We start from the raw sequence: 23,338 nt of genomic DNA on the forward strand, positions 1-23,338 counted from the left end.
GCGATCTGGGGCCCCCAGTGGGAGGGCTCTTCGATATCTTCCTCCTACTCTTTCCTGCACGGCTGCCCGGGAGCCAGTGGCCACAAGCAGAGGGATACAAATTTCGCGCGGGCAGCGCTGAGGTGGGCCGTAAAGAGGAACGGACCGGAAGTGGCGGTTGTCATAGCCACCAATGCGCCCAGCCTCTTCCCCAGCTTATCCTGCTCCCAGTACTCCTGCTCTGTTTTTATGAGGCCGGGAAAATAGAACAAGGAAGTGGTGACGCCCTGGGCCCTCACGAATACAACGAGAGGCTACAACGACTGCGTTGCCCCATCGATTAGGGAGCGGTCCAGACCGGAAATGGTCGTTTCTATGGTAACCCTGAGCAGGTTGCCTGGGAGATGACCTCTTTCGGGTCTCTCTGAATACCTGCTGTAGCGTCACCTCGAAGGCAGATCTATCAGATATCCTGGACTGTCTTCTATCATGATTCCCGGGAAATACCGCTCTATTTCTGGCCGGGCTGCGAACAACGTAAGTTGGGCCTTCTACTTTCTCTTTCTTCACACATTGGTACGCTTTCTGACTGGCGTCTTTGTCCTAGAAGATGGGCTGCATTATTGGCACCGGGACCGCTGTGTCTACTCAAGCTATTGTCTGACCCGGGCTTGAGGTTCGTGGGCTGGACCAAGGCACAATTTAATATTGCATGATGCATATTCAAAGTCTTGTCCAGGATCTGGGCTCCCCAGAAGGTGGAGCTGGTCTGCTGTGAAAAGCTCGGGTTTATTTAAATTCCTTTAGCCAGTCAATTCCTTTTTCTCCCCCCCCACCCCCCCATCCCCCATTTAACTGTGAAGAGAATTTATCGTTAGGGACTGCCACCCCCTCCACCTGTCCCATTGAGATATTTATTTAGACATGAATGACAATTGTCGAAAGCCTGAGGTAATAGAGGGTTAAGTTGCTGCCGACATTTTGGAAAATAAATCAGTGAAACCTTTTAATTCTTAGATGTGATTTTTATTGTTTTCAGCAAATCCTCAGCTCAAGACCATTTGCCAGAAACAGAAATCGAGCATTCTGTTCTAATTTTTTGTTTTATTTTTATATGTACATTTTTTGAAATATGTGTTTGTGTATTAAGAGCAAATTTTATGGTTTAATTTTTACATTTCAGGTGAACTGTGGGCTTCATCTGGTTATTCAGACATCATCGCTTCCTGAAAAAAACAAAGTAAGATTTAAGCAGGTTGGCATTTAAATTGAAGATTGTTTTATATTCTACACAAATAGTAGCATGATTTAAAGAGTAGATTCTAAACTGAAAATTTTAAGTATATTTGATTTCCAGTTTAAGGCTAGTTCTTACTTTCTGCCTACATAAAGCCAAAATAACCCTCTTTAAAAACTTAATGTTATTTCATTGATTGCAAAACGTAAGGGTTTTTTTTTTTTTTTTTTTTTTTACATTTACCATTTGAGACAGGGTCTAGCTCTATCACCGAAGCTGGGGTGCTGGGGTGCAGTGGCATGATCTTGGCTCATTGCAATTGCAACTGCTGCTTCCCAGGCTCAAGTGATCACTCCATGTCAACCTCCCGAGTAGCTGGGACCACAGGTGTATGCCACCACACCTGGCTAATATTTTTGTGTTTTTGTAGAGATGGGGTTTTGCCATGTTGCCCAGGCTGGTCTCAAGCTTCTGAGCTCAAGCAATCCATCTGCCTTGGCCTCCCAAAGTACTGGGATTAGAGGCAACAGCCACCACACCCAGCAATATTTACACATTTTTGAAATCAGGAGCCTTCTTAACATTGATGTCATAGTTTAATTGGGGAGGTTTTTTCTTTCTTAGTAGAGGGTAAAATAATGGTATGTCTTACTACTGATGACACCTTAGATAAAATGGTAATTTGTGAGGGCATATCCACACATCCCATTTAAAATCAGGAAAGAAAAACTAATAGGTTAGCAGTGGACACATGTTAGGCTTAATGTTATTTAGAAGCTAAGATATGAATATGAGATTTTTTTCTCCTAGACTATTTGCTCAATCTATAGCATTTCCAGAATTTCTGGCTTTTGATTTAGTTTTTGAGATTTTGGGATAAACATGTTTTTCTTTCCCTTCTGTCTCACCTCAGCATTCATACCCACCTACCTCCTACACAACTATGTCTCAAGACACACCGTGATTTTTCTTTCTTTGACCAAGTTGGAAACCTCTAACCATCACACTTCAGGTGTTTCCTAAAAAGTTATTAAATAGGTGTCACTGGAAGAACTCTAAAGTGAAGGGCAGAATTCACAGATAACAGCATGAAGAAGGGGAGGAAGGTAAATGGAAGGGCATTAGTCAAGGAGGCAGCTGTTGATTACATTATATATGAATATGAAAATGGTGAACATTTAGAAAATAGACCATTTGATCATCTCAAATAAACAGCAGTTAGCTAGATTAATTGAAAATATTCTTTATTATAATTGGGCATAATGGATTCCCTACAGAGCTTTCCTAATTGATTTCACTGGATAAATCCTTTTTCACCCTTACAATGTTTTTAGGAACCATGTGCTTCATCCAAACATTCTTTCCAAACCATTCACTTTCTCTTGTGTACACATGTATTCTGATAAAATACCTTTAGATCATATAATTCCTAAGGATATAATGCAAATGCCAGCATAATGTTTGTAGTATGGATAAATTAGAAGCATCTTAATTCATTTAAGTTACGTATTTGGGGGTTTTTTTGTGGCTACTCATAAGGAGTTGTTTTGGTTTTGTTTTTCTCAATCTTCCTACCAGATGATTATTTTAGATCCGTTTTAGATCAAGTGAAAACCCTCTTAGAAGGCTTAAATATACAATTTTATTATGTTGTAATAGGACATTTAAAGGGATTATAATGATCAAAACTGATGTTTTTCAACAGCATTTTATTTATATTATGTGCTTTTTTTGTAGCAAATGATTCTTTTAATCATTGTATTTATGGTGAGAGTGCAGGGATTGGAAGTGACTCAGCTTGGAGTATCTTTTATCTGACCTCATAAAAGTGACCCTGATTTTGTGCATGGTAAAATACAATAGCAGAGGTGCAGCCATCACCTCTATCTAGTTCCAGAATTTTTTCATCATTCCAAATGAAATCCCTGAACCCATTAAGCAATTACTTCCCATTCTCTGCTTCCCTTAAACACGTGGAAGCCACAAATATGCTTTCTATCTCTACAGATTTGCCTATGTGGTCTTGTGTCTGGTTTCTTTCACTTAGCATGATGTTTTTAAGGTTCATCCACATTGTAGCATGTATATCAGTTATTATATGTTGTTTTTAAATTATCTTCGTTGCTTAGTGTTAAATTCATCTCCAAATATTTTTTCTTTAATAATGTTTTCCAGGTTGAATTCAAGCTAAATAAAGACACGTCGTCATTCCCCGGTAGACTTTTACAACATGAACTTGAAAGAAACTGCTCAAGTCGGCAAGGTATTGTCAGTGAGTAGAGGTCAGATGTGGTTCTTCATCTCTGAATAGTATTAACTGTTTAATAATGTTGAATTACTAGATTCAAATAAACTTGAATTTAAAATTAAATGGTTCATTGGGACCAAATTGGTTTGGTATTAAAAAAAAAAACATTGGTTTTATATACATAGCATAGTAGATGATTTCCAGTACAGAAAAAGCTGTTGTTATTTTAGTTTGAGGGTGGGCTACACACTAAAGAATGGAAAAAGAATGTTCCAAATACCATATTAAAACAGCATTTGGAAGTTGCTAATTAGTGAGAGTAAGAGTATGGGAACACATATATTAAGGAAATAAGGAAAGAATGGAAAGTCAGGAGTAGAGAAGAAACAATCTTTCTCTGTTACAATCACATATAATTATAGATTTTATATTAAAGGCCTTAAACTTTAGTGTCTATCACCTGGGATCTTATGAAAAATGCAGCTTCTTAGTGCTCCCCCTCCATCTTCCCCATTCTGATTTTGTAGGTCTTGAGTGGGACTTGGAAATGTGCATTTTAATAATGTCACAAGTGATTCTGAGATCTATGGCTTGTGGGTCATCCTTTGACAAATACTACCTCATATGATCTGGTTATATTTCTGAAATATATTTTTCAAATCAAGGACAAATTTCCTTCACATTTGAATCTTAGTTTGTTGCTGACAGCCAATAGCTTTCTGTAATGTGCTCATGTTAAACACTTCTAAATCCACATATACAAAACTACCTCTACCTCTTAGGAGTTTACATGAGAGGGCTGATCAGTATAGGCCTTTCTAGGTTGTTTATGCCATTACTTTGGGAACATATGGTGATTTTTGAATATTGGTTAATTTTCTCTCTTTTCTTTTCTGGGCCTACCTCTTGGACTCATCTAATCTGCCATGTCTTTTCTCCTTCCTACATTCTACACTCTTGTCTTGGCCAATTGCTGGACATGACATCAGCCTAACTGTGGTTCCACAGTGCAGGAAGCATCTGTCTTGTCTTTTTTTATTCAGTTCAGTATATGTTTATAAAGTGAGTATTATGTGCCAGTCACTGTTTTAGGCACAGAATTATAGAGGTGAACCCTCAACTAGGGTTTTTATGTTTGCATTGTGAATCTCCTTGACATTTTTGGTAACAATATCTTAAAAGTTTTTCCAAAATCATGAATCAAACTTAAGTATTTTCACTAAGCTTTTCTTGAGTAAGAGTAGGGAGTTAGCAAACAGATTTAAGGATGGCTGTCCAGGCAAATTTATTTAAGTGGTAAAGTATTACTAGATATTTGCTAATGAGGAGATAGTATGGATGCATTGAATTTTGTGAACCTGAGAGATGAATAAAGTTTTATACATAAGTAATGACCCCTTCAGTATGAATTAACTCTTCAGGGAAAAAAAAACCTAATTGGTTTGTCATTTAAAAATTTTATTCAAAATTAGTTTCTGTGACAAGATACTCATTTGATATGTCTTAGATGTATACCTGGTTACTTCCAGTGTGTTTCCTCCATAGTTCCAGGCAGTTTTGTGTAAAGATGGCCACATAACTTATGGTTATTTTCTTGACTTTTGTACTCAGATTTTACCTACAAGGGCATACAATTTTGGAAAAATTATAAGTAGCACTTCATCGGGAAAATTTAGGGATGTCTGTCTAATAAGTTGTATCCTGATACCCAATCATTATAATTAATTTCAGCCATTTCTTATTTTTTAAAATTAATCAAACATAGCCTGTCCACACAAATTAACCAGTGATACTCTCAGTCAAAAGTAAAGAAACTTGATATTTTATTTAAGCTAGTGAGTTTAAAACTTGATATGTGATTTATTTTAGGCTTCTTAGAATACTGTTAAGAATTGACCCCTGTTTCTTTGCGATTTTATAAGTGCCATATGTTGCAGGGCCTAGTATGTAGTAAAATTTCAGTTAACCTAATCTTAATTGATTAAATCCCTTGATTAGGAATTTTAAAATGTGTGTGTAGAAGGGAAGAGGCAACACTTTTCTCTTAAGATAATAGTAAATCACTGGAAAATCCAGAGTTAAGATTTTGGTTCCCAAAACAATCTCAAGGACAGGGCCAAGTGGACACACATGTATGGCAATAGGTACTATGTCATCCATCCATCCACCTGTCTATTCATCCACCCATCTGTTTATTTATCCATCCATGCATCCATCTCCTTATCTATATATTCATACATCCAACCAGCCACCCGGCCATCTGTGTATCTAGCATACAGTGCAGTGAACATTCTCACCAAATTTAGACCATTATACCTCTTAACACTTTGAGATGCTATTTATATTGAGATTCTTAAAAACAGAAATAACACACACAAAATAGATTTTCAATGAAGTCTTAGTAAACTGGAAAAACAATTAATTTGTCTACTGATTGCCTACTGAATTTAGACTTTACCAAGAATATAAAGAATGTAAAATGAAGTCCATCACTCAAGGAGATTGTAAATTTAATTTTGGAAGACAAGGGCTGCATATCTAGTAGGTTAGATAGTGATATAAGAAATACATAATTAGTCGGTTGCTATGGCTCATGCCTGTGATCCCAGCACTTTGGGATGCCAAGGTGGGTGAATTGCTTCAGCCCAGGAGTTCAAGACCCTGTCCTGAACATGGGCAATATGATGAAACCCCATCTGTAAAAAAAATGCAGAAATTAGCCAGGTGTGGTGGCACATGCCTGTAGTCCCAGCTATTCAAGAGGCTGAGGTAGGAGAATCACTTAAGCCCAGGAGTTTGAGGCTGCAGTGAGCTGTAATCATGCCACGCTGCATTCCAGCCTGGGTGACAGAGCAAGACCCTGTCTGAGAAAAAGAGAAATAAAAAAAAATGAAATAAACAGTAACAAACTGTTACAATGAAAATTTTGCCACATAGTAATGTGGTTTTTATGTGGGTGTTATTATACCCAAATATATATGTGGATATTTTGACTGCAGATCTCTCTGGTTCCCAGTTACTTAGAAGATCTGTTGTGCAATAAATTTAAGGCTTTTTACTAATCATTCTTATCTCTTTCTATTTATTGTAAGCAGTATATCACATTGATAGTAAGTTCATCATGCTGATAGTGATTATGACTTCTGTGTATAAAAAGAGCTAGAAAGTTTGAGAATAAAATTCCTCTATTTGCCAGGTGTAAATTAAATTTAATCTTCGATTATTGCCTCTGTATCTCAAGTCTTATAAAGTTTAAATCTGCCTCTTAAAAATTGAGGATTGCCTTGAAGCTTAACAAAATAATTCAGAAAACCTAACTGATGCTAACAAGTGAAACTGAGGTTGACTGCTGCTTGGAGTTTTTCAATTTTTTATCTTTAGTTGACCAGTTAATCTTTACTTAGTTAATTCTTAGAATTCAGTCAGTCTTTAGAATGATTTCTGTTTGTTTTGTTTTTGTTTTTTTAACCATCTTGACTTGATGCTTGGGTAACCTGATAGCATGTGGTCATGCCAGGAAATCAGTTCATTGGTGAATATGGTGTCAATTCTGAATGCAGATGCTCCAGAACATCATTATTATCTTGATATTTCATAATATTCAGAAAAGTGAGATGTGAGCACTGATTATTTTGTTCAAGAAATAAGGTGTGAGATACTTCAGTTTATGCCTTACAGACCTGAAGAAGCTAGCAAATGCCATGACCCTATAGCTTTTTAATATGATTTATATGCAACTTTAAGTTGTCATTATATTGTCTGGTGACCTCCCAAAGAGTAGGTTAGCTTTCTAGATTTGGTTTTCATCTTTTTGTTAGTTTCAACAGGAGAATTCTGTGGAAACTTCAGGTTCTATTTACTGTTATACTTATTGCTCCCTTCAAGCATTTCAACATCCGTTGCTGCTTTCAGAAGATTTTCTTTTTATAGAGGAAAATATGGTCGATTTCCTCTGGCATTCAAACTGTCACGTTTGACCCATTACTCAAATCTTACCTCATTTCTGGAACTTCTCACCGTTTCTTTTTGACCATTTACATTCTCCTAGTTCTTTAGAAAATGTCTTAATGTTCCTCCCCCCAGACCCATCTGTATCCACCTTCATTAAGTAAAAAATTACCAGACACACTTATGTGCAAATTTATAAGTAGGTATTCTTTTTATTCTGCATTTATGTATGTTGTTCTATTTATGAATTTCACATGTGTATTTATTAATTTCAGTCTGCTAGATTGAAAGCTACATAATGGCAAGGACACCATCTAACAAACAGCCTATAAACCTTAGAGGGGCGTCATTTACCCTGTGGACCCTAACTACAAGTCTACTAGATTTACTGACATCCACTTTGGTGTCTTGGCAATATTCTTTACTAACAGTGGCTGAACATACAAAGAAAGAGATGATATGAGGTTTACATCTGCCATCCAAAACGACTTTTTGTGTATTTCCTGTAGTAAATCTATAGTAAAGTCATGTATTATGTAGTTTTGTGATAAATTTTTTGATATTTTGAAGGAGATGGAAGAGTAATAAGTCCTTCGCCTTGTAATAAATCATCATGCATCTCATCCACACCAAATGTGACAGAACTATATGGGCTGGAAATGAAAGCTGCCACGAGCTCCTTATCAGCATTTGGAGATTCTTCCATTAAGACACCTTCAAAGTCCAGAATCCGGCAGGGCTGTCATAGTGCTGGCCCCAATGTATCTGGTAATGAGGGACTATCATCTTAGTTATAAGAGAGCTAAAACTTAAGGAGTCAGGATTACAAAGGGATAAAGATAGCACTGGAGTAGTTCTGTACTTTCAACCAATCTGTAAGGCAAGGGAAACATTATTTGGCATATATGGAACACATAGTTTACGGAGGAAAGAAACAAATTCAACTTAGTAATTTCAAGTATGGAGAGCTATAGAAACTACACTTTCTAGATAAGATATCTATAGGTGCCAAAATTCTCCAAATATAAGGTGACTTTAGTTTCAAGGCTTTGAAGGTTTTTCTTAATTAAGTAATTTGTATATCATTTTTAATAGGTGATCATATTAATTTGGTGAGCTCATCATTGTCATCATTTCCTATTCTTCAACGTTCTTCTGAAGAGAAAATTCTTTACTCAGACAGGTTGAGCCTAGAAAGGTGAGGACAATTTCTTTTCTTTTCTTTTTTTGACTAGGTAATACATAGACGTGGTACAAGATTTGAAAGATGCAAGTCTCCCTCCTTCCTCCTCTTCCCCAGTTATTCAATTCATTTTTTTTTAACCAATGTTTTGCTTCTCCTTTCAGAGGTATGGTGAGGAATTTTATATCTATGTAACATAAAAGGCTTGAGTATACTCTACAAGAGTACTGTAGCAATTCTAAAATACGACATTGATGAAAATGGATTTCAGTATAGAAACAAACCGCAATATAATCCTCACACGAGCTTCCTGGGCCCTATCTAGTGTAGTTTCCTGTCACTTCATTGGCTTTATCTCTTCCTACACTCTCCTTCAGTCATCGCTCGAACCATACCTGCCTCCTTGCTGTTCCTTGAACACACCAAGAATGATTATACCTCAGGAATTTGGTACTTGCTGCCTGGAATGCTGTTCCTCCTCATATCTCTAGGCTCATTCCCTTACCACCTTCAGGTCTTCACTCAAATGTCATCATTTCAGGGATGATTTTCTCTGGCCATCCTCTCCAAGATTGTAACCCCTTCCACGCTTTAGTCTCCAGTTCCCTTCTCTGCTTTTATTATTTTTCTTCTTAGCATTTATTACCCTATAACATAATAACTATTTGCTTATGTTTATTGTCTGTCTCCTACTAGAATACAGGTTCCATAAGCACAGAAATTTTTGTCCAGTTCTGTATTCCTCATATCTAGAACAGAACCTGGCACAAAACAGGCTCTTGATACAATTTTTTTAAGTGAACAAATGCGTTTAGAACTTGATCCCCATCTTTACATCTAGGAAACTATCCACAGTAGAATGGTGGATGAAGGATCCCAACCTCTACCCCAATGGCACAACCAGCAGAGAACAAACATCTCTGCTATGTATACCTTTAGCTTAGCAGTGCACACCTGACAACAAATTATATTGAACTATCTGTGTTTATAGTTGGGAAAAACTGCTGGAGGTTCTAACATGTTCTTTTGTAGGCAAACTAACACTCAAGGGCAGTATCTCTCATGATGTCTTTGCAGTATAAATGGTTTCTGAGAATGCTGTCTAATATTTATAACTTTCATGATATCATTTTAAGGTTTTGAGGGATTTTTATGACAACTTTTCTCTTACTATTTAAAAGACTGGCAAAAAATAGCACCTCAGCCCTTCAGTTTCGTGTTACTTGGTATTAGCAGGAGCCAGTAACAAGTTAGGCACTTTCTTTGTAGCTTGGGGTGACTCAGGCAGTTATAAAGATGAGTCCTTAACAGCATGGGCCTCTAGGGTAGAGAAGCAAGCTTTGATCAGGTGGAGACTTGCTTATCAAGAAAATCAGGATTAAGAGAACTGATTCCGCTTCAAAAGTTTGTTGTGAACTGGCAGAATCACAAAGATATCATAAAGTTAGGCACAGTTTGACAAGAGCCAGGATGCACAGTCAAGAAAGTTTGGCTAGAAGCTGGGAACTAACTCAGGGATGATTTTTGAGAGCCAGTGAGTAGCGTCAGTGACTTCCAAAGGCAGATCTGCCATGCTGTGTATCTTCTTAGCTAGGAGACTGAGGGGTCAAGAGTAGAATCCAACCCTGAGAAGAACTGTTTGAAAGAGCTAGGCTCTAGCTGTTTTGGGAGTTAGGTTAGGCCTGGAGTACCAGGAAGGCAGCCTATCAGCACCAATAAGGAAACACAGAAGCAAAGGCCTAGTCCAATAGATGTATTAGTAATGGGTTAGGACGTATAGCAACTCCAGAGTTTTGTAGGCCTAGAAACTTCCCTTGAGGGCACTGGGCCTCTGGTTATTATGTATGTTTTGCTTGCTTGTTTTGGTGGAGTGACAGGGGTTTGTGGGGTTAAGCAGTATGTAAGTGAGCCTTGGCACTGGGACTTAACCACTGTGTTTAGAATCAGAGAAGGTGACTTTATTTCAAGCTACTGTAGCTTATGTAAGAGGGAGGATGGAGGTTATTTATTGTCCTTTCTTAGTCATGACTAGTTCAAGAATTGGATGAAATAGAAGTTGGGGAATATCGGTAAGTTTAAGAGAAAAAGAAAAAGACTGAAGCAGAAGTGAGACGATTTAAAGTTGTTGCTAAGCTGATATACAAAGATATAAATTTTAAGGTAGAATACTTACAATTTATTAATTTATAATTTATATACTAAGTTTATTCATTTATCACAGTTGTGATAAAATAGATGAAATATTGTGATAAAATAATTGAATATATGAAATGAATTTTAAATATTCTGTGATAAAATAATTGAATACATGAAATTAATTACAAATATTGACCACACATCAAAAGAATTAAATATTGCCCCAAATTCCTTTTTCTTTCTGCTATCTTAAATAGGTTTCTTTAGGATCTATATTTTTAAACATCATATCTTTGTTAGCCAATAACATGCAGTTATTTTTTTTCTGCAAATCATTCTTTTTTCTCTTTATCAGGAAGATTCTGATCATTTTCATAGTTTCACTTATGCTAGTAACACTCTGATTTATTTTCTCTAAAGCTTACATTAACTTGATTTCTACTGAAAGAGAATATTTCTAATAAACTTCCCTATTAGAGTTGTTCACACCCAGATAGAGCTGAATTTCCTTTGAAGACTCCTTTTAACCTCTCAGAGTAGAATCCCTCAGGACCTCCTGTCAGCCCCTATTATTTTACTACTAGAATTCTTAAAGGGCCCTGAACTCATTTACTTCACCTGTAATACATTATAACATTTTGCATAACAGACGCTTACCGGTTTTCTTTTCTTTTCTTTCTTTTTTTTTTTTTTTTGAGACAGAGTTTCACTCTTGTTGCCCACGCTGGGGTGCAATGGTGCAATCTTGGCTCACTGCAGCCTCCGCCTCCTGGGTTCAAGTGATTCTCCTGCCTCAGCCTCCCAAGTAGCTAGGATTACAGGCATGTGCCACCACGCCTGGCTAATTTTGTACTTTTAGTAGAGACGGGGTTTCTCCATGTTGGTCAGGATGGTCTCAAACTCCTGACCTCAGGTGATCCACCCACCTCAGCCTCCCAGAGTTCTGGAATTACAGGTATGAGCCACTGTGCCTGGCCTATGGCTACTGTTTTAAATACAACTGAAAGCATATATTTCTAAGGTTTCATCCTACCCTGTAGCACTCTAAATGCTCTGCAAAGTTCAAAGTGTTGAGCATGTACACATATACTTAAAATCTTAGTTTCTGAGGAAATGTTAAGTAAGGACCACCTTGCCATTAATGGATCTTAGGATGATTTTTTTTTTTTTAAATCAAAGTAAATTGTAGATGGCTGAATTTCTTGCTCTTTTGAACATGTCATCCAGCTCAAGAACCTGTGATTCTCTGAGAGACCCTTTTATATGTTTTTAACTCTGATGACTTAGTTGCCTGGGCAGTTGTTATATCACTGGATTGATGCCAAGGGCATTTGTCTGGTTATGAGACAAGATTCTTTTTTTCCCCCCCCATTTATTTATTTTATTGCATTTTAGGTTTTGGGGTACATGTGAAGAACATGCAAGATTGTTGCATAGGTACACACGTGGCAGTGTGATTTGCTGCCTTCCTCCCCATCACCTACATCTGGCATCTCTCCTCTTGCTGTCTCTCCCCAGCTCTCCACCCTCCACCGTCCCTCCCCTATTTCCCCCCAACTGACCCCAGTGTGTAGTGCTCCCCTCCCTGTGTTCATGTGTTCTCATTGTTCAAAACCCACCTATGAGTGAGAACGTGCGGTGTTTGATCTTCTGCTCTTCTGTCAGTTTGCTGAGAATGATGCTTTCCAGGTTCATCCATGTCCCTACAAAGGTCACAAACTCATCATTTTTGATGGCTGCATAATATTCCATGGTGTATACATGCCACATTTTCCCTGTCCAGTCTATCATCGATGGGCATTTGGGTTGGTTCCAGGTCTTTGCTATTGTAAACAGTGCTGCAATGAACATTCGTGTGCACGTGTCCTTATAGTAGAACGATTTATAATCCTTTGGATATATACCCAGGAATGGGATTGCTGGGTCAAATGGAATTTCTATTTCTAGGTCCTTGAGGAATCGCCACACTGTCTTCCACAATGGTTGAACTAATTTACACTCCCACCAACAGTGTAAAAGTGTTCCTATTTCTCCACATCCTCTCCAGCATCTGTTGTCTCCAGATTTTTTAATGACTGCCATTCTAACAGGCATGAGATGGTATCTCAATGTTGTTTTGATTTGCATTTCTCTGATGACCAGTGATGATGAGCATTTTTTCATATGTTTGTTGGCCTTTTGTATGTCTTCTTTTGTAAAGTTCTGTTCATATCCTTTGCCCACTTTTGAATGGGCTTGTTAGTTTTTTTCTTGTAAATCTGTTTTAGTTCTTTGTAAATTCTGGGAGACAAAATTCTTTCAGCCATTTAAACCTTTATCACAAAAGGCAATTAGGTTGAATGTTTTCTCATGTTAAGTCAATTTCATGTGAAATAGCTTATGTTTGAGGTTTTTTTTAATACAATGAGAGCTTAGACATAATTTTAATAATAAACACTGTCAAAGTCTATTGGCTTTTTTGTGAATGATTTATAATTAAATATAAGTTGCTTAGTTCATGGGGGTTGGAAGTGGTCCAACTTATTTTTTTTCTCCTCACAGAATGAGAGCACAAAGATACTACCAATAATATTTGTAGGAGGAGGTATGCAGCTGAATCATAACCTAATTAACTTTTTAAATTTTTTCCTAGACAAAAGCTGACTGTATGTCCTATCATCAAAGGGGAAGAACACCTTCGTTTGTTGAACTTCCAACATAATTCTATAACTCGGATACAAAATCTTTCTAATCTACAGAAGTTAATATCCTTGGATTTATGCGATAACCAGATTGAAGAAATTAGTGGGCTTTCTACTCTGAGATGCCTTCGTGTCCTTCTGTTGGGGAAAAACAGGTATTCTTTGCAGAGCAGTTTTTGTTTGTAGCCTAATGTTATGTATAGGATTAATGTGGAGTCCTATGGTGTTTAGATGACAACTTAGAATTGAATAATACTTAAGAAATGAATAGAAATTTTTAAAGATTATTTGAATGGATTAAGATTCAGTTGTAATCTGTTTCATGAGATTCAAATAACATTTATTATGTTTTTTACTTCCATTGCTTTCCAGTGCCATATCTTATAGGGAAGTAAATAGCAGACTTTGGCCTTGATTTTATTTTCGTAGAACTTAGTTTAAGCATGTATATTCACTTTAGGCTTATGTGTTTCACTTGTGACTCTTTCCGGTGTTTGACTGAGGGTCGACACTCGATACTTGGTGATGGTCAGATCACAAATTGATTCTTTCTCAGATGGTAGTTTCATTTTGCATCTAACATTACATCCTATATGAACTTCCCCAGTTCCTTTTATGCAACTCTATTATGTAATGCAGCTATACAGTTCTTGACACATTTCTTTGAGAGTCATTCACAACGTTCATTCTATTTTACTGGATAGGTTTTGCAATGCCTACAAAGAAGGGCTGTATAGTAAAACCGAAAAATGATTTTTATATTATCAAATGAGGAAGTTTAGATATAGCATTATAACCAGGCTAGGTTCTCCTCCCTCATCTTTTCCTGCCTCCCACCCCAGCATGGATCTTGGATTACTCCTTGCAGGGAAAAAAAGTAATATCTTTTCCTCACCCATCTCAAGGTTCATGTCTGACACTCTATAACAAAGACATATTAACAAGAGAAAAGCATTAAAAATTTATTTAATACAACTTTTACACGGCACAAGAGCCCTTATAAATGAATACCTTCTAAAACAGGGAAAACTGCGTATTTTTATGCTTAGATTTGATAACAAGTGGACAATATGATTGGACAAAATAAGGTATGATCTAATGGTAATAAACTGGGAAAACTTAGCAAGGCCTGTTTGTTCAGATTCTTCTTGGTGTCTCTGTCTTCATTTCCCTTTTTGGGTTATATTTTATTCCCGTTGCTTCCTTCCATGAGGGTCATAAGACCCTCATTCCAGAGGAATCCTGCCCTATACCCTAAAAGGGAAGGGATAGATCAGATAATTCTATCTATCTGGAAGATAGATCAGAGAATTCTTTTTATAGCCTCAGGGGAGAAAGATGGGAGAAGGTCAGAGAGTGAGCTTCTTCCTTATATAATTTCCTCAATTTCCTTCTGTTTAAATTACTCAGTATGCCAATGTGCCATAGTTGGGGTATTGTATACTGAGCCTTGACTCTTTATTCTCACTACCCAGTGATAATATAAGATACTTTTCTCAATATCATGTCCCAGAGTTCTAGGCTCTTGTCTGTTCTTCATGGCTTCTATGAAGGCCCCTATCAGTGTAGTTTATTATCCACAATTAGTCCAAGTGTTAAGCATTATGTAGTCTGAGCAAATTTGGAGATTATCTTAGCCTGTTTATGTAGCTATTAGGCCCAACCCATTGGGGATCAAATTTTAACATGATGTTTGGTGGGGTCAAATATGCAAACCATAGCAGGGAGATTATAGAATCATAGAGTATTAGAGCTTGAAGTGACCTCAGAGAGTAGCTTCTCATTTTACAGATGGAGAAATGGAAAAGCAAAGTGACTTTTGCAAAGTTAGATGTATACAAAATCTATACAATAAGGGTATGCCACCAGAGCAGTTCACTGAGTAAAGTGAGAAGGGAAGATAACTTTTCATACATTTATGGCATTCTCTAGTCTCCCTATTCTTTTGCCCAGAAATTTCTCAGAGTTACTGATTTCTTTGCCTCGCTTATAATTATTCTTTAATACCATCGTCATTATTCCCTGCTTTTAGTTCTTGAGTTAATATTTTTTAGTAATATTTAAAATCACTTTCTCTAGTATTTAAGAGCTGCTCCTGGCTCCTACCATTTTAAGTCATCTTTCCATCTATTCTGTTTTCCTACTTGTACTTTTCAGCTTCTCTTGCTTCTTAGAATTAACCCTTTAGGGTTGTTTTGTTGTTTTGTTTTTGATAACTTGCGCCTTGAAGGCACCGGTCTATCTAACCTTCTGATTTTATTTAAGGTCTTTTTGTTCTTTCAACTCTAAGAGACTTAATGCCTTCCTACTATATCATTATGTTAGCGAAGTAAAAGCTATCTGATGCTGTCTCTTCTTCCTCTTTCTACTCCTCCATCTTTTTAATTTGTTATTTGTTTGGTTTTAGTCTTATTTTATTTTTCACATAAAGGAATAGCTGTTGAACCGTTCTAGAACTATTAGTGTTCTTGAATCAAAATAAAAAAAGAGTCAGAAGATAACTTTCCATATTCCCCCCATTGCATGTTTGAAGTATCAGTAAAATGCAAGTCTGGTGGTTCCTAGCCAAGATGGCCAAATAGGAACAGCTCTGAAGTGCAATTCCCAGCAAGAGCAACACAGAGGGTGAGTGATCACCACATTTCCAAATGAGGTACCAGGTGCATCTCAATGGGACTGGTTGCACAGTGGGTGTGAACCAAGAAGGGCAAGCCAAGGCAGAGTAGGGCACTGCCTTACCTGGGAGGTGCAATCCCCAGAGAACCCCCCTCCTTACCCAACGGAGGCACTGGGGGCTTTTCCATCCACTTCAGCACTCTGGTTCAGATACTGTGCTTCTCCCGCAGTTTTTATTGCCCATAAACCAGGAGATTCCTGGGCCAAAAAGTGCCATGAGTTTCCAGCATGGATGTTTCAGTCGGCACCATGGGTTTCCGCACAAAAACTTACACAAATCTGGGCAGCCATTTCAACTGGTGTCTGGAACACCTGGGACACAGAGCCATCCGTTCAACTGAAAAAGAGGGGACTGAAAGCAGGGAACCAGGTGGTCTGGCTCGGCAGATCCCACCCCCACAAAGACCAGCAATCTGAAATGCTCCGGATTGACAGTTTTGCAGCAAGCGCAGCTGGACCCTGGACCGTCAAGGTCTGTTGGGGGAAGGGCGTGTCCACTGTTACCGAGGGATGGGAGAAGGTCAGAGAGTGAGCTTCTTCCTTCTATAATTTCCTCAATTTCCTTCTGTTTATATTACTCAGTATGCCAATGTGCCATAGTTGGGGTATTGTATACTGAGAGACCCCATCCAAAAGTTGCCAACTACAAGACCACAGGTAGATAAATCCTTAAAGATGGGAAGAAACCAGCACAGAAAGGATGAAAATACCAAAAACCAGAATGCCTCTTCTCCAAGGGATCACAACTCCTTACCAGCAAGGGAAGAAAGGTGATGGAGAATGAGTCTGATGAACTGACAGAAGCAGGCTTCAGAAGGTGGGTAATAACAAACTTCTCTGAGCTAAAAGAACATGTTCTAACCCGATGCAAAGAAACTAACAACCTTGAAAAAAGGTTAGACAAAATGCTAACTAGAATAACCAGCTTAGAGAAGAACATAAATGACTTGATGGAGCTGAAAAACACAGCATGAGAACTTTGTGAAGCATGCACAAGTTTCAACAGCCAAATTGAACAAGCAGAAGAAAGGATATCAGAGATTGAAGATCAACTCAATGAAATGAAATGAGAAGTCAAGATTAGAGAAAAAAGAGTAAAAAGACATGAACAAAGCCTTCAAGAAATATGAGATTATGTGAAAAGACCTAATCTACGTTTGATAGGTGTACCTGAATGTGACGGGGAGAATGAATCCTAGCTGGAAAACACTCTTCAGGATATTAACCAGGAGAACTTCCCCAACCTAGCAAGGCAGGCCAATATTCAAATCCAGGAAATACAGAGAACACCACAAAGATATTCCTCAAGAAGAGCAACCCAAGGCACATAATCGTCAGATTCACCAGGGTTGAAATGAAGGAAAAAATGCTAAGGGCAGCCAGAGAGAAAGGTCGAGTTACCCGCAAACTCACAGAGGATCAGACTCACAGAGGATCTCTTGGCAGAAACCCTGTAAGCCAGAAGGTGGCGGGGGGCAATATTCAACATCCTTAAAGAAAAGAACTTTCAACCTAGAATTTCATATCCAGCCAAACTAAGCTTCATAAGCAAAGGAGAAATAAAATCCTTTGTGGACAAGCAATTTCTGAGAGATTTCGTCACCACCTGGCCTGCCTTACAAGAGCTCCTGAAAGAAGCACTAAACATGGAAAGGAACAACCAGTACCAACCACTCCAAAAATGTACCAAATGGTAAAGACAGCGACACAGTGAAGAAACTGCATCCACCAACAGGCAAAACAACCAGCTAGCATCAAAATGGCAGGATCAAATTCACACGTAGCAATATTAACCTTAAATGTAAATAGGCTAAATGCCCCAATAAATGTCAACTGAATAAACACAGATTGACAAATTGGATAAAAAGTCAAGACCCATTGGTGTGCTGTATTCAGGAAACCCATTTCATGTGCAAGGACACACATAGGCTCAAAATAAAGGGATAGGGGAAGATTTACCAAGCAATGGAGAGAGAGAGAAAAAAAGCAGAAATTGCAATCCTAGTCTCTTATAAAATGGACTTTAAACCAACAAAGATCAAAAGAGACAAAGAAGGGCGTTACATAATGGTAAAAGAATCAATGCAACAAGAAGAGCTAATTATCCTAAATACACACCCAATACAGGAGCACCCAGATACGTAAAGCAATTTCTTAATGACCTACAAAGAGACTTAGACTCCCACACAATAATAGTGGGAGACTTTAACACTCCACTGTCACTATTAGACCAATGAGACAGAAGATTAACAAGGATATCCAGGACTTGAACTCAGATCTGGACGAAGTGGACCAAATAGACATCTACAGAACTCTCCACCCCAAATCCACAGAATATACATTCTTCTCAGCACCACATTGCATCTGCTCTAAAATTGACCATGTAATTGTAAGTAAATCACTCCTCAGCAAATGCAAAAGAATGGAAATCATAACAAACAGTCTTTCAGACCACAGTGCAATTAAATTAGAACTCAGGATTAAGAAACTAACTGAGAATCACACAACTTCATGGAAACTGAACAACTGGCTCCTGAATGTCAGCTGGATAAACAATGAAATGAAGGCAGAAATAAAGATGTTCTTCGAAATCAACAAGAATGAAGATAACAATGTACCAAAATCTCTGGGACACATTTAAAGCAGTGTCTAGAGGAAAATTTATAGCAATAAATGCCCACATAAGAAGCAAGGAAAGATCTAAAGTTGACACCCTATCATCAAAATTGAAAGAGCTCGAGGAGCAAGATAAAAAAAACTCAAAAGTTAGCAGAAGACAATAAATAACTAAGAGCAAAGCAGAACTGAAGGAGATAGAGACATAAAAACCCCTTCAAAAAAATCAATAAATCCAGGAGCTGGTTTTTTGAGAAGATCAACAAATGGACTGCTAGCCAGATTAATAAAAAAGAAAAGAGAGAAGAATCAAATAGATGCAATAAAAAATGATAAAATTGATATCACCACTGATTCCACAGAAATACAAACTACCGTCAGAGATTACTACAAACAACTCTATGCAAATAAACCAGTATACCTGGAAGAAATGGATACATTCCCGGACACTTGCAACTTCCCAATCCTAAACCAGGAAGAAGTTGAAACCCTGAATAGACCAATATCACGGGCTGAAGTTGAGACAGCAATTAATAGCTCACCAATCAAAAAAAGTCCAGGTCCAGACAGGTTCACAGCTGAATTCTACCAGACGTACAAAGAGGAGTTGGTACCTCCTTCTGAAACTATTCCAAACAATCCCCAAAGAGGGAATCCTTCCCAAATCATTTTATGAGACCAACATCATCCTGATAACAAAACCCAGCAGAGACTCAACAGAAAAAGAAGTCTTCAAGCCAATATCCGTGATGAGCATAGATGCAAAAATCTTCAATAAAATACTGGCAAACCAATTGCAACAGCACATCAAAAAGCTTATCCATCACGATCAAGTAGGCTTCATCCCTGGGATGCAAGGCTGGTTCAACATATGCAAGTCTATAAACGTAATCCACCACATAAACAGAACCAAAGACAAAAGCCACATGATTATCTCAATAGATGCACAGAAGGCCTTCAACAAAATTTGACAGCACTTTGTGCTAAAAACTCTCAGTAAACTAGGTATCCATGTAACATATCTCAAAATAATAAAAGCTATTTATGACAAACCCACAGCCAATATCATGCTGAATTGGCAAAAACTGGAAGCATTCCCTTTGAAATCTGGCACTAGACAGGGATGCCACCACTCCTATTCAATATAGTATTGGAAGTTCTAGCCAGAGCAATCAGGCAAGAAAAAGAAATAAAGCATATTCAATTAGGAATGGAGGAAGTAAAATTGTCTCTATTTGCAGATGACATGATTGTATATTTAGAAGACCCCATCATCTCAGCCCAAAATCTCCTTAAACTGATAAACAACTTCAGCAAAGTCTCAGGATACAAAATCAATGTGCAAAAATCACAAGCATTTCTATACACCAATAACAGCCAAATCAAGAGCGAACTCCCTTTCACAATTGCTACAAAGAGAATAAAATACCTAGGAATACAACTAACAAAAGGTGTAAAGGACCTCTTCAAGGAGAACTATGAACCACTACTCAAGGAAATAAGAGAGGACACAAACAGATGGGAAAACATTCCATGCTCATGGTTAGGAAGAATCAATATCATGAAAATGGCCATGCTGACCAAAGTAATTTATAGATTCAAGGCTATCCCCATCAAGCTACCAATGATGTTCTTCACAGAACTGGAAAAAACCACCTTAAACTTCATATGGAACCAAAAGAGAGCCCACATAGCAAAGACAATCCTAAGCAAAAAGAACAAAGCTGGAGGCATCACGTTACCTGACTTCAAACTATACTACAAGGCTACAGTAATCAAAACAACATGGTACTGGTACCAAAACACATATATAGACCAATGGAATGGAACGGAGACCTCAGTGGCAATGCCACACATCTACAACCATCTGATCTTTGACAAATCTGACAAAAACAAGCAATGGGGAAAGGATTCCCTGTTTAATAAATGGTGTTGGAAAAACTGGTTAGCAATGTACAGAAGGCAAACTGGACCCCTTCCTGACACCTTACACTAAAATTAACTCCAGATGGATTAAAGACTTAAACATAAGACCTAACACCATAAAAACTGTAGAAGAAAACCTAGGCAAACCATTCAGGACATAGGCATAGGCTAGGACTTTATGACTAAAACACCAAAAGCATCGGCAACAAAAGCCAAAATAGACAAAGGGAATCAAATTAAACTCCAGAGCTTCTGTACAGCAAAAGAAACAATCATTAGAGTGAACCAGCAATGAACAGGTTGGTAAAAAAGTTTTGCAATCTACACATCTGACAAAGGGCTAATATCCAGAATCTACCAAGAACTAAAACAGATTTACAAGAAAAAAACAAACCCATTCAAAAATGGGCAAAGGATATGAACAGACACTTTTCAAAAGAAGACATATGTGAGGCCAACAAACATGAAAAAAAGATAATCATCACTGGTCATTAGAGAAATGCAAATCAAAACAACATTGAGATACCATCACGCCAGTTAGAATGGCAATCATTAAAAAATCTGGAGACAACAGATGCTGGAGAGGATGTGGAGAAATAGGAATACTTTTGCACTGTTGGTGAGAGTGTAAATTAGTTCAACCATTGTGGAAGACAGTGTGGCAATTCCTCAAGGACCTAGAAATAGAAATTCCATTTGACCCAGCAATCCCCTTACTGGGTATATACCCAAAGGATTATAAATCATTCTGTTATAAAGACACATGCACATGTATGTTCATTGTAGCACTGTTTACAATAGCAAAGACTTGGAACCAACCCAAATGCCCATGGATGATAGACCGGACAAGGAAAATGTGGCACATATACACCATGGAATACTATGCAGCCATAAAAAATGATGAGTTTGTGTCCTTTATAGGGACATGGATGAATCTGGTAACCATCATTCTCAGCAAACTGACACAAGAACAGAAAATTAAACATCACATGTTCTCACTCATAGGTGGGTGTTGAGCAATGAGAACACATGGACACAGGGAGGGGAGCATCACACACTGGGGTCTGTTGGGGGAGTTAGGGGAGGGACAGCAGGGGGTGGGGAGGTTGGGGAGGTATAACATGGAGAGAAATGCCAGATATAGGTGATGGGGAATGGAGGCAGCGAACCACCTTGCCATGCAACACTCCTGCATGATTTGCACATGTGCCCCAGAACCTAAAGTACAATAAAAAAAAAAATGCAAGTCTGCTCCTTAAAACAAATGCCAAGTGCTGTTCAGCCAGCTTGCTGTGACTTTGTCACAGCAAGGGGCCTGTGAGCTGTGAAGATGGAAATCTATCCTGAGTTAGTACTTTTGTGAACATTAGGCAAACCTGGCTGAGGATGCTGGTAAAGAGGGAAGTACATCTGCTTGCCTGTCTCTTCATGCATTTGTATTGGATGACTTTTTGCTTTCTGCTGGTCAAGTTCAGAAAGCTTTCTCCTTTCCACATTACAAAGGTCTGCATTGTCTTTTGGTCCAAGGCAGTAGAACCACATATGGAAATTCAGGGCAGTCACAGCCTCTGGGTTCAGGCAACTCCAACAAAGATTTCTACTCTAAAGCTAAGAAGGAACCTTGCTCAGGTTCTGTATGTGAGGTTTCCATTGTTGCTAAAGAACTCCCAACCCCACATTGCTGTCAAAGTTCCTGTTCTCTGTTCTGCCTTCTGTATCTCCTGTTTATCCTCTCCAGGTCATCTGCCACCCTCATCATTACAGGCTAATGCATAGAACTTCTCTGCATTTTCTTCTGATCACCACAATTATAGATACAAAGCTCCTTTTAGACCCTGGGATTCTCTGTTTCTTTCCTTTTGACTCCTTGAAGTTTCCCACTTGAGGATTTGTTTCTGACACCTGAAAAGCTGAGCCTGAAAAGCTGAGTATAGGTCCTGTAGTGAGGTCTTTATCCTGGCATCAGTAACATAATGTGGCTTGCAGAGACAGGCTGTGATATATCCCTAGAGGGGTATGACCCTCATCTTTTTCTAGTTTCAGTTTCTGTTCAGTGGAAGAACTTCTTTTTAAAATATATCTTTTAGGTCACATTGATGTTAATGTAAAAATGGTCAAATCTGGGAACACTGGCTAGGATTCTGCCAATTCCTCACATCACTACCTAATCTGACCAGTGGGGGCCTTCTAGGTCAACTGATGCCTTCATCTACCTCTGAATTCTTTTGAATTGGCTAAGTTTTTAGGTCATTTTAGGTGTTGGGGGGTTGGAAAGAGAATTTATGGCAAAGGCAATTTGTGAGAACAAGAGAGCAAGATATTTGGTTGGTCTTGGGTTTAACTGATTGAACAATTTGTCTTTCTTCCTCTTCACCTCAGCAATCCGAATCTGATGTGAAAGTCATAAAGCACCTGTGTGTCAAAGCTAAACTAATACCAGAATTCATGTTATAGCCCAATAGGTTCTTGCCTGCTGCACAGAAAAGCCAATACACTGAGACAGCAGGTATTGCAGCTGAGTACGAGTTTAATAATCACAAGGCAGTCAAGTGAGGAGGATGGGAGATATTTCTCAAATCTGCCTCCCCAAGAATTTGGAGACTAGGATTGTCAATGGTTGTTTGGCAGGCAGGATGCTAGGGAATATGGGTTTCTGCTTATTTGTTGGGTTGGTGATGGAATCACAGGGGTATTGGAACTGTTTTCTT

General features: G+C 38.2%; 1 protein-coding gene across 10 annotated transcripts in view; it reads left to right on the plus strand.

Moving 5' to 3' along the window:
* Positions 1 to 18: 18 nt before the first annotated feature.
* The window catches only part of LRRC49 (leucine rich repeat containing 49), a 135,878-nt gene continuing 112,558 nt past the window's right edge, over positions 19 to 23,338 (plus strand). For 3 of the 10 annotated variants that reach the window (XM_032244667.1, XM_032244670.1, XM_032244669.1), the window contains exons 1-6: positions 343 to 516; positions 1,163 to 1,234; positions 3,392 to 3,479; positions 7,983 to 8,180; positions 8,508 to 8,610; positions 13,364 to 13,567. In XM_032244667.1, the coding sequence (XP_032100558.1) occupies positions 469 to 516; positions 1,163 to 1,234; positions 3,392 to 3,479; positions 7,983 to 8,180; positions 8,508 to 8,610; positions 13,364 to 13,567 (713 nt within the window). In that variant the 5' untranslated portion in view covers positions 343 to 468. Of the gene's footprint in view, positions 517 to 1,162; positions 1,235 to 3,391; positions 3,480 to 7,982; positions 8,181 to 8,507; positions 8,611 to 13,363; positions 13,568 to 23,338 lie in introns of those variants that run through there. The other 7 variants (XM_032244668.1, XM_032244671.1, XM_032244672.1 and 4 more) reach the window with 7 other exon arrangements.

Source organism: Sapajus apella, unplaced genomic scaffold, assembly GCF_009761245.1.
Source record: "Sapajus apella isolate SASKATOON/1434 unplaced genomic scaffold, GSC_monkey_1.0 scaffold55, whole genome shotgun sequence".
Taxonomy (NCBI): domain Eukaryota; kingdom Metazoa; phylum Chordata; class Mammalia; order Primates; family Cebidae; genus Sapajus; species Sapajus apella.